This window comes from Cebus imitator, unplaced genomic scaffold (genome assembly GCF_001604975.1).
Source record: "Cebus imitator isolate Cc_AM_T3 unplaced genomic scaffold, Cebus_imitator-1.0 Scaffold1085, whole genome shotgun sequence".
In the NCBI taxonomy this organism is placed as follows: domain Eukaryota; kingdom Metazoa; phylum Chordata; class Mammalia; order Primates; family Cebidae; genus Cebus; species Cebus imitator.
The window spans coordinates 15031-27808 of NW_016108400.1; the positions used below are offsets into that span (position 1 = coordinate 15031).

The following is a 12778-nucleotide window of genomic DNA, read 5'->3' on the forward strand; positions in this document are numbered from 1 at the left end:
GTAGTTGCCCTTGCGGAGCAGGCGGTGCACGCGGCCCACGGGGAACTGGAGACCAGCCCGAGAAGAGCGGGTCTTGGCCTTGGCGCGGGCTTTGCCGCCCTGCTTGCCGCGTCCGGACATGATGAAGAACGGATCCACGAAGAGCGAAGAACAGTTTAGAGAAAGTCAACAGAGCTCCGCTACTTATAGTCAATACCGGGCGCGAAAATAAAGCTGTGCGATTGGCTCAAATTACAACTGTATTTAAGCCAATGGAATCGCTGATGTTAATTGGACGCTTCTTTGGATTGGACAAAGGGGCATCTGACGTCATCTAGAAGCGCCACCAGTCCTACACAGTAATCACCTCGTTTCCATAAGAATTCGGGAATTAGAGGTTACACTACGCAAAACTCTGCCTTGTTTTTATTTATTTATTTATTTATTTGAGACAGAGTTTCCCTGTCGCCCAGGCTGGAGACCTCTGCCTCCTGCATTCCAGTGATTCTCCGGCCTCAGCCTCCTGAGTATCTACCATTCCAGGCGCCGCCACCGCAGCCCGGCGAATTCTTGTAGTTCTCGTAGAGACCGGGTTTCACCGAGGTGGCCAGGCCGCTCTCCACTTCCTCACCTCAGGTGATGCGCCTGCCTCGGCCTTCCGACGTGCTGGGACTGCAGCCGTCTGCCACTGCTCCCGGCCTTTTGTTTCCTGCTTTGAAGCAGGGTCTGGCCCTGTCGCCCAGGCCGGAGTGCAGGCGCGATCGTGGCTGACTGCAGCCTCTGCCTCCCTGGCTGCAGCGATGCCCCTCCCTCAGCCTCCCCAGTTGCTGGGACTGCAGGCGTGCCCCACCACGCGCGGCTGATTTTTTACATTTTTTTGGAGAGTCGTGGTTTCGCCATGTTGCTCACGCCGCTCTGGAGCTCCTGACCTCAAGTGATCCGCCCTCCTCCGCCTCCCAGAATGCTGGGATTACAGGCGTGCCCTGCCGCGCCCATCCGATTTTTCCTATTCTTTGTACCCTTTTTGCAGTTAAACTACAGCACGTTTCACCCCGCCAAGTCGGCCCCAGACCTGAAAAAGAGCTCCAAGAAGGCTGTGACTAAGGCAAGAAGTACAAGCGCGGCCACAAGGAGAGCTGCTCCGTGTGAGTGTACAAGGTACGTCCCCCAACACCGGCATCTCGTCCAAAGCTATGGGGATCCTGAACACCTTCATTAATGATATCTTTGGGCGCATTACAGCAAGCGCTCGACCATCACCTCCAGGGAGATCCAGACTGCTGTGTGCCTGCCAAGCACGCTGTGCCCAAGGGCACCACGGCCGTCACCAAGTACACCAGTTCCAAGTGAGCTCCTCGCTGGTTTGTCCACTTGGAACTCCACTCGGTTCGTCCTGACCCACATCTCAAAGATTCTTTTCAGAGCTATCCATACTTTCTAATCTGAACCGACACTCATTTAACCCTAGTTTTAAAATGTCCAGTTGGCTTTAACCTAAAGCCTTTCATAAAGGCTTCTTAATTTATGCAAAAGATACATTTGTGGCCTTATGGTATTTCCAGTAGTATTTGCTACTAAGTGTTTTATGTTACAAATGTCAAATACACAGGAGTTTTATTGTGTACATTTCACTTATCCGGGTTAAATTTCAACACTGAGAATCCCATTGAGTAAGTTATTGTCTAAAAAAACAAGTATCCTTTAAAGTAAAATTCCTATCATCTTCTGAAGTATCATTGGACGTTTTGCAAGTTATACCACAATTTTCGGGCCTCCAGGTAGAATGCTCAATGAATAGCCTCCCAAAGTGCTGGCATTACAGGCATGAGACACCACGCCCTGCCAATTCCATCAAATTACAAGTGAAAAACCAAAGTTACACTTTGTGCCTTGTAGAAGTCTATGCTCCATGGGTGTGGCCACTGCCAAAGTCTTAACACCCGGACAGAAAGAAACAACAATTGCATTAACAGACATGAAGGTAGCTGAAAGAGTGAAGCATCCCTTAGAAAGTCAGGATGATCTTCAGGAATTAGATCCAGCAAAAATAGATAGAAGGATTGTCAGAGGACAGAAGTGGTGAAGACATTTCATTGCAGATGTCACTTAGTTCTATGATGGCTTGAGAAGGATCATCTTAATGTGAAGAGTGGTGGATACAGATAGTTCTGAAAAACAATGCAGAAGTGAAAGTTCTTTCTGAAGTGAAAGATGTGATTCAGCAGATGACAGGTTTGATTAAAATGTTCCAGATGGTAAAGTGAACACATTTTGATGGTTGAATGTTAAGCTGTTTGGTGAGAATCCTGCAAAAATATAGTCAGGATGAAAGGCCTAGCCTTCGAGAGACTTGATTCAAATATAACATGTAGTTTCTAAGATAGCTACTATTTCTTCTACCACTAGCCTACCCTTCAAGAGATTTGATTCCCATATGATATGCACTTTTTAAGGTACCTACTATTTCTTCTACCAATAAGGTAGTGCAATCAATATCTGTATTTTTATTTTGGACTTTACAGGCACTTGAACTGTAAAAGTCATCGATCTGTTTAAATTTTCAAGCATGATTTATTGATCCAACAGTAGGTTGTTTAGTCTCTTCCTCTAGTTCTAATGCTGAATTCCCCATAATTTAGCAACTCACTTCTTTGGTGATACACAACTGAATCAACATGGCAACTAATTTGCTAACTTCAATATCATTAGTGAGAATTTGAATTATTACATGGGAAATCCACTCCTGGACCAGAGAGTATGAAGGCACTGATGTATATCATTTTATACAACTGCATTTTGAAGAACTTTAAGAATTGGAAGTCCTAGGATAATTTAGTTATTGATATTTTTAAAACATGTTAACAAATACTATACTATTGATTCTATTTTCAGTAATTATTTTCAATAAGGGTAGACTGGACATCTTAGATCAACCCTGATGCCTAAAACAACTAGAAAACAATCTGATTGAAACTGTAGGGGAGGGAAGACTCCCTCTGCCCTCTGAGGGTTTGATAATTAAGTGTATGAAATAAATTGACAGCAGGCAGATTAATAAAAGATGAAAAAAAATTATTTTGTGCATGGAGTTATCACATGAAAGAGAAGTGAATGCCTCCAAATCCCCTGAGATCTATAAGTTTCTATACTCTCAGAGGGAAGAGAGGAAGAGGGACGTAGGCAATGTAGGGGAGAGGAAATGATTTTGGGGAAAGATGAATGGGTCCTCCAAAGAATAGATGACCGTCTGTGACAAGGTTTATCTTGCATAATATCAATTTCCAGTCTCCTCCCCTGTGATACAAGTTAATCTTCTCTGGGTGACAAGATTGATTGGGAGGGGACAGGTAACACTTGAGTTCCTTTTGGAGGGACTGTCTGTACACAAATATGGGGAATTCAGAGAAAGTTCCACCTTGTGTTTGCTGTTCCCTAAGTTCCCTCAGTGACATATTTTGAGGTGGCATTTCCTTAACTTCTTCAAAACTCTCAGGCAGCTTTCAAGACAAGGAAGAACTACACACCAAGAATCTGCAAAGGAAAAAAATCCAGAGTATTTTGCAGCTGGGAAATAATTAAGGAGGAAAATTTCCCTATTATAAATGATCTCTAATATATATAAAAGTGAAATAAGCAAGATAGAGAAAATTGTTATGTAGTATATTACTGTTTAATAGAAGGATATTAAGAATACATACATATATGCTTATAATAAACAACAGAAGGATATTTCATAACATTTAAAATTAGTACTCTAAGGTAAGAGAGGCTATTAGGATGGAGGAGAAAGATCTCTTTGGATATATATATTTTTTTACCTTGGGATTATATAACAATATTTTATGTAATGGTAGAACCAAATATTAAAAGGTCCAATCCCTAAATATCAACAACAAAATGAAGTAAATGGATTTGTATATCAAGATCATAAGTGTACAGAAAGGAGTATTCCAAATACTTTGAAACATAGTCATTTGAACATAAATGAACATTTTTAGTGTGTATACCCTAAGGCAGCAGTTCTCAAATCTTCTGGTCTCATGACCCACTTACACTTTTTTTTTTTTTTTTTTTTTTTTTTGAGACAGAGTCTTGCTCTGTCACCCAGGCTAGACTGCAGTGGTGTGATCTCGGCCCACTGCAACCTCCGCCTACTGGATTCAAGAAATTCTCCTGCCTCAGCCTCCTGAGTAGCTGGGATTATAGGTGCCTGCCACTGTGTCCGGCTGATTCTTGTATTTTTAGTAGAGACAGGGTTTCACCATCTTGGCCAGGCTGGTCTCGAACTACTGACTTCATGATCCACCCCCACCTTTGCTTCCCAAAGTATAGATGACCGTCTGTAAAGTGCTGGGATTACAGGCATGAGCCACTACGCCAGGCCCGCTTACATGCCTAAAAAGTAATGAAGTGATGCAGAGCATTATTTGAGCATTACAGTTTGGATGCCAGCAGTGACAGTCATTAAAATGAAATATGCTGCCCTGACATATATTTCAGTGAACAAAGCACCATGGAGTTTTCCAGGGCTCTTTTGAGCCTTGATTTACAGCAGGTTAGGTGGTGGAGCTTTGAGATCCAAAGAATTTTGTTTCTGTAGGTTATAATTATTGACATTTACCATATTATATAGTAATAAAAAAAATTGGCTAATTCATTTAAAAATAATAAACCCATTTTATGTTAGCAAGCATATTTTATGAAAAATAGCTATATGTTCAATAAAAAGAAAAGACACATTTTTGCAAATCTCTCTAATGTCTTGTTTAATAAAAGACAGTTGAATTCTTATATTTGCTTAGGCATGCAATCTGTTGCAATATATGTCATATGCAAATAATAATGAAAAAGAAAAAAAAGTGTCAGAATTAGTACGAAATAATTTTAGCCTCACAGACCCACTAAAAAGGTCTCAGGGGTCTCCAGACCATATTTTGAGAATCACTGCAATTGTTACCATTATAGAAATCACTGTCCTTACTACCAAAAAGGAAGCAAACACTTTTTAAAAGTTGTTTTTTTAGTAACCATATTGTTGGTGACACTGGAGGGGAGATGGCTATGGCAGAAGCTGATGCAGATGATAATCTGAGAATACCTTGGGAATTAGAGTTTGGATTCCCAGCAATGAGAGTCATTAAAATGAAATATAATCTTCTGAAATAACATTTCAGTGAACAAAGCACCAAGGAGTTTTTCAGGGAACTCTATTTTGAGCCTTGATCTACAGCTTAGGAGGAGGTGGAGCTTTCCCCAAGGTAAATACAACAGAACCTTACAAATGCAAGGATGGGAGCCTCCTGGAGAGCATGACGCTCATCAGAGATGTAGGGCACAATGACCTAGGGGAAGACAATCCTAGACCACAGTGTAAGCTTATTATTCAGCTCCTCATAGTGTTTGTTCCAATTGAATTGCTGGCATTTTACATGCTGAATCTATTCTAATTGACAACCGCAATTGTTATATTTCATTAAAATTCTCCAATTAGCAATACTTACACAGTGAGGATTCTTTCAGGCTTTCTTGCCTCCCTCCTGCCCTAACTTATTTTTCATTGCTTCTCTAGACATCTGAAATCATCCTCACTTTGCGTCAGCATGATGTCCTACACTCATTAGGATTTCCTATTCCCCAAAACTTGTGATTGGATCTTCTTCCAGGACTTTGGGTTCTTGACTAGATACTGAAAATCTCTACTCTGGGGTTTATGTTAGATTGTTTTCTGTGTGCCCTGATGTACCTGGCTGACCTGGGGGACTTTTAGATGATTTTTTAATAACAGATTTAAAATATTAATTTTTCTTTTTTTTCCCCCTCCTCTTTCACATATCAAAGAACACTGTTTTTAAAGGATCGGCGCATGATACTCCTTTCACTGAAAGTCTTTTGTCCTTCCTAAAAAGTTTTCCTTTTTAAATCTAACTCACTTTTCTTCCCAATCTAAAAGCTTCATTTGTCTCTGTCATAAAAAATATTCCATTTTCAAGGTTAATTTGCTATATTACAAGTTGTTGATTTAATGAATGTGTTCAAAGAACAATATTATTTAAAATTTTAGAAAGCACATAATGGACTTTTATCTACGTACATATTAAAGTCACACCACTGACTTTAGAGCCAACTAGAAAAGATACTAGTATACTTGGATTATAATGTATTTTAGGTGCAACTCCATATATAGTCACATCACATGTACAAAATTCTAATATTAAAGTAATTGAGATGTAAATTTATAGGTTTTATTTTTCTTTGAAAAGTACAGAGACTTTAGAAGTTATCATTACACGACATCCTCGTTCTATGTAAAACCTGAGTTTTTGCATGACTAGGCCATGCCTATACTCTCAGTTTTATATTCTGTTTTTTTTGTTTTTTTTTTGAGACAGAGTCTCACTCCGTCACCAGGCGCCAGGCTGGAGTGCGGTGGTGCAACCTCGGCTCACTGCAACCTCCGACTCCCAGGTTCAAGCAATTCTTCTGCCTGAGCCTCCCGAGTAGCTGGGACTACAGGTGTGTGCCACCACGCCCAGGTAATTTTTTTGGTATTTTTAGTAGAGACGGGGTTTCACCATGTTGGCCAGGATGGTTTCGATCTCTTGACCTTGTGATCCGCCCGCCTCGGCTATATTCTCTATTAATTCTACTATTAAAGCTAACATAATATAAAACATAATCTTGAGAAATTAAAACACACACACACACACACACAAGCCCCTTAATTTATTAATAGATACTTTTCTTCATTCTAAGCATCTGAAGAAATCCTCTGGAAAACAGTTCATATCTTTGTTTTAGTATAACATATTAAACTAAAATTACTATTTTAAAAGTAGTGTTTTATATAATATGGCTTCCAGAACTATATAGGCCATACTTACTCAGCTTTGAATGTGAGGCTTTAAGCAAAAATTCAGTTTGTCTCCTTCCTTAATGCAAGACCACAGCCTGAGACTTTTTTTTTTTTTTTTTTTTTCCCTACACCAGGATATATGACAGGAAAGAACTAAGAGACATTTAATGGGCAACCACTAGTTTATATCTTGGGAATATTGCAAATTAAACAAATTAGGTTACCTCTATGCATCTTCATGTGCAACTTGAACAAATGGGAAATACTGCAGTAAGTGGTTAATTGGTAGAATAGTGTTTTTTTTTTCTTGATTAACAAGATATGTTTCCAAAGTTTAGTAGCTAAATAGGTAAGAAATACAGAAACAACAACAACAAAAGAAACAACTATATATTGCTTTTTAATTCTTGTTTTTTTACAATGGTCACAATCTATACTGTTACTTGTTATTGAATCATTCCATAAGAATGTTATTCTAGTTTTTTTAGTAAGTAAAAAGACAGCTCTGGAAGCTTCCATAGACTTATCTATAAATCTGTTATTGTTTTGACTTCATATCACTTTTAAAGATTGTGTACGCTTTTTTGTTTTGTTTTTTTAAGTAACATGGTCCAACTATTTGCCCCAGCTGGAATGCAGTGGGGCAATCCTAGCTCACTGCAGTGTTGAACTCCTGGGCTCATGCTATCTTCCTGCCTCGGTTTCCCAAATAGCTGGGACTACAGACAAAAAGCACCTCTCCTAGCTTCACTTTTAAAGGATTTAGAATCTAATCTTTCTCTGGTTTTAGATTGCTTTATACAAAATTCAATTGTGTTTTGTTGGAAAAATTCCTCTACTTTGGGATTTTGGTAGTGATCCTCTTAGCAATGGTGATAGGCAAAACAAAAGGCTTTGGATTTTGTTGAAATGCGTTTGATAGACTACACTTAAGCAACTCCACAAAGAAACCTCCTAGAGCAAAGGAGTAAAGAAATTATTGGTGAAACTGTGAATCTTGGAAGGGAACTCAAAAGATCATCTTATTAAACTTTACCTTTACTTACATTCGAAGGAATGAAAACCTGAAGCATTGGTGAAAACCAAACTGTCACACCAGAACCCAGGTTTTTGGGATTCCTGTACAGTGGTGTGTGTGTGTGTGTGTGTGTGTGTGTGTGTGTGTGTGTGTGTATAGGAGAAAAAGAGGGAGGAGGGGAAGGACAAAAGGGAGACAGAAAGCACAATTCTCTCATTCAGCGAATATGTATTGAGTGCCTACTATATGTCAGTGATACACCAATAAATAATATGGATTGTAACACATACTTACTTTTATAAATGAGCAATTCCATTTTAAAAGACAAATATGCTTTTAGTTAGTAAAACACAGGCAAACATGCTTGTTTTAAGTAGCTATAAGTAGTTAGTAAATGAGCATATGCTGTTAAATAAAAATGTAAGGGATGGAAGAGTCAAAAGATACTAATGTTCTGAGGCACAAAATATACGAAAGGAGCCACATATTCAGAATTCACAGATACATGAGACATCAAAGCACTGACTCATTATTCATGAGGCCCTGAATCACCCACACACTGGAGACACCATAAGTTCCCTACTTCAGAAACAAAAATAAGATCCATGGCTGTTCAGTTAACTAATTGGTTGGGACCAGGCATATATATCTCTGTGTCTATCAAACAGGCTGATTCAGTGATGTAAGACAGATCACATACAGGGAAATTGCTCACACTTGATTCAGATAGGGTGGTTCTTCCAACTCATTCACTAAACTGTTAACTTGCTCTCCTTTTTCCCCTTGCTGTTTGGTGTGTTTTTTAATGAAGCTGTGATTTGAGCATTTCACTGCATTCCATTGCAAACCTATTTGTGCTTTGTCCTCTGGGAGAGCTTGCATGGGACTGTACTTGGAGCCTATCAGGGCACCAAGGTAATTTCCCACATGGTACCAATAAGGACCCTCCATCATAACCAAAATGTGGAAGAGTCACCTTTGGACAGCAACTTGCAGGAAATGAGGGGAAAATGCTGCAGGTGTGTTCCAGACAGAGGTAAAATAAAGTACAGGGGCTCACAGAGACACAATGCTCAGCAGTTTGAGGAACATCAAAGCGGCCAGGGTGTCTGGAATAGAGGAAGCAAGTGAGACAGCCCTAGGAGATGAGGCCAAATACATCACTGAGGCCAGAGTATGCAAAACCTCACAGGGCAAGGTAAAGGCTTTGGAAGTTTCTGAGTCAAGGAGCAGTCAATCTGACTGAAAATTTTAGAAGGCTATCTGGATGCTGAGGGAGCATAGACTAGAGAGGCACAGAGATAGAAGCAGGTGCACCTGATAGAAGATATCCAGTAATCAGAAGACAGGAGGTGGGTACAGAGGAGGTCAGCACTGGCAGTAGTAAGTAAAGGTCTCCCAGTCTGGATTGTTTATCCCTAGATTACTGCCAAAGGGGTCTTCTTTCATAGTCTCATTACTCTGTTCATTTCTGCCCAATTAAAATCTCTAAAATGCTTTTTCCTTTTTAAAAACACTTTTCAAAACAATGCTTTCCTTTCCACACAAATCTAAACTAATCCGCCTGAGCATTGTGTTTCTTGAGCTCTGAAAGATGGTGCCTGTTTTGTTGAAGAATTTGTCCATTCTGTCCCATCTCTCTGAATTAGGACACACCACACTAAATCCTGGTATATCAATTGTGTATATCAGTAAGTCTTCTTTAGTTGTCATCTGTTATGATGTATGTACTTTAGGACAGTGGCCACGTTCTTTTGTATTGACTGTTTCTCCAAGGACACATTCAATGATAATCAGGTTCCTTCCTCCATGCCTCCCCTTCTCCCATACCTGCATTTATTTTCATTCCCTTCCTTCTAGTCTGGCACAACATGTCAGTAAACAAGACACAAGACCAGAAAGCAAATTCTGAGCTGTGGGGAATCTGTCTCAGAATAAGCAATTGCAATACGCCTTATTGTTCCCAGAACATGTTCTTGCTCCATGTCCAGCAATAAAGTTCCAAGAAGAACTTGTCAACATCTCTCTGACTGATTTAACACAGTGAAGACATACCTATTTAAGGGGTATTGCTGGTGGCCAGAAGACAGAGGCTATTGAGACCTCTGCAGTAAGATACCTGTTGCAAAGCCCTACCAAGAAGGGGGCTGTTGGGAACTCATTCTTCATTGGGATCAGCATGGTTCTGTATTACATTTTTAGAAGAGTTGAGTTTTCATATGTTCTTAAGGTCCAGGGTGTATACAGGAGCTCCAGCATCACAGTGGACCCCACAGAAGTGGCCAACTACTTACATTTCAATGTCCATCTCTGCTTTTTCATCAGGCTAAAGCTGAATGTGAATCTGATAGCTGCTGCCTTAGTTCACACACAATATTCTCCTAGACATCTTTCCTGCTGACAATTCCTAAGTTATTCAAGTCGTTCCTGATGGCTCAAACTTACATACAGACATATAGGTGCAGAAATATAGACATCTATGTATATTCTCTGAATGTTTAATAAGGAGTCACTTCACTATTCTTTATTCCGGCCTGGAGAATGTGTTTAGGTAACTTAAACCTTCTAAATCCTCTTCTCACTTTCTCTTCTGGATTTTAACTACAGATTCATCCATTCCATAAAACAAACCAATAACAGAATTTCCTGCTGATTATCTGCATCAATGCAGAGGCTCAAAGGCACCTGTGCTATGAAAAATTGTGCTGAAAAAACTCAAATGTATAATGAATTTGCCATCCTTAAGTATTTTTATAGTGAGAGGAGATGATACATAAATGAAAAATATATAATCTCTGTTCTAACAGAGAGAGGAGTATACACACATACACATATATAACATATATACAAAATCCACTATGCATACACACACACAGCCTCCAGAATGTGTGTTACAAAGATTGTGTGGGAAGCTAAATAGAAATTTATAAGAGCTAGAGGAGCTGAAGGAAGACAGCTCAGCTAGGTCCTAATAGAGAGGACTTCAGAGAGTGAGACTTGCGTGAACTTTGAGGATAAGTTAGGATTTAGATAGATAAAGAAGTAGGGAGAAAGAACATTTAATTAAATGGATTTCATGAAGTCTGAACTGTATCAGTTCTGTGCTAAATGCAGGTTCAATACATCAAATAATGTAAAAAAACCAACTGCAATGAAGCACCATCAAGATCCTCCAAGCACTTCCTAGAAATCAGGATTCTTGGTTTAGGGTCTTTAGTCTACAGATTGAGAGGCAAGGGTACCTGGAGATTGGTTGCTGACTCTTAATTGTAGACAAAATCTTGAGCTTTCTGAATCCGTGGGCCTTCTTAATACCTTGGCCAGTCTTCTCTTTCTCTTCCTTAAGAGAGGAGGAGGAATGAGTAATATTTAGAGAATTAATAATATTAACAGAAACACTTAGGTTTGGGTTTCTCATCTAAAAGTTTTCCTTTATGACAAACTATGTGATGCTTGTAACTTGTTTTTACACAGGGGTTTTTATCCTATCATATTTTCCAATATAGTATTATATACCTAAATTTAATATATGTAACATAAATTTAAAGTTTAAATCAAATTATATCAAATACCCATAATCAAACATAACTCAAAACTGGAGTATTGGCAACAACTTGTATTGGCAACAATCTCTGTGTTTTTCCCCATCCCCTTGTCCTGCCTTTATCACTGAGATAGCAACTGCCAGGTATTTTTAAAAACTCTCATAAAAGTTTTCATCATCACACATGTATGTATACTTATGCCGTATAAGTGTTTCTATATACACTTCAACAATGTATAATTTGATTTTATTTTCATTTTACTTTATTTACTTATTTATTTATTTTAGAGATAGAATCTCAGCATGTTGCCCAGGCTGGTCTTGAACTCCTGATCTCAAGCATCCTGCCACCTCAGCCTCCCAAAGTGCTAGGATTACAGGTGTGAGCCACTATGCCTGACCATGGTTTTATTTTTGAGTTTTAAAAAATGGTATTATATATGACCCTTCTGAAACTTACGTTTCTAAAACTCAGCCGTGTACTGTGTGTACCTCAATAAATGCATTTATTCTTTTGGCCACAAACATGTAGTTGCCTCTAGTGTTTTTATCTATTAAAAATAGCATTTTCCCCCATTATTGTGTGGCTCCTGTTGCATTTGTGCAGAATATTATCTCATGTAAATAGCTAGAAGTCAAATAGTTGGGTCAATGGAGTGCACTTACTAGATAAAAAATAGCATCAAAAACCTTCAGCAAATTCAATTCATTGTTGAAGAATTCCCACACTAATTCCCAGCAAAGACCAAAATAGTTTTAAGTGTGCCCCTCCTAAGGGCTTAAAATGAAGAGACTGATTTTCATTTCCTGAGTTGGGGGTACGGGAAAACAACGGAGAACACTCCTTTCTCCTGCTCTGTGTTTTTTTTCCTTTTAAAATTTCTTCCAAGTAAGATACAGTAAATGCAAGTGACACAGAAAGAAAACATGGAGCAGACCCTAACAGAAAAGGTAGGGGATAGAAACTATGTTCGCAAATAGGAATTCCACAGAAGAGAAATATGTGAATAAGTAAAACAGCAATATTCCTCCCAGAAACTTGCACTTCCAAGAATTTTCCTAATTAGAACACTCACCAGAGAAAACGGTGGTCAAGTTTCAAACTGCCCACGCAGCACCGGGATTGGCTACTGACATCGACTGGGCCCGACTGACGTGTAGGACACTGTAAACTGGGTTCAAACTTTTTTTTCTGCTGCCTTTCCATCTTAACATTTAGGAAATTCAAACTGGGGACCAGGGAGGAGAAACAGCGCCACTCAAAACAAGTCGACTTGGCCGGGCGCGGTGGCTCACGCCTGTAATCCCAACACTTTGGGAGGCCGAGGCGGGTGGATCACGAGGTCAAGAGATCGAGACCATCCTGGTCAACATGGTGAAACCC

The 12778-nt window shown here is 39.4% G+C and overlaps 1 protein-coding gene and 1 pseudogene across 1 annotated transcript in view; one reads left to right on the top strand and one right to left on the bottom strand.

Moving 5' to 3' along the window:
• Window positions 1-178, bottom strand: part of LOC119469944 (histone H2A type 1-like) — a 625-nt gene extending 447 nt beyond the window's left edge. Inside the window, exon 1 of the mRNA XM_037735889.1 lies at window positions 1-178. This exon is cut by the window's left edge and continues 447 nt beyond it. Coding sequence (XP_037591817.1) covers window positions 1-120 — 120 coding nt within the window. The 5' untranslated portion in view covers window positions 121-178.
• Window positions 179-880: 702 nt separating this feature from the next.
• Window positions 881-1946, top strand: LOC119469945 (annotated as a pseudogene).
• The last annotated feature ends 10832 nt before the right edge of the window (window positions 1947-12778 follow it).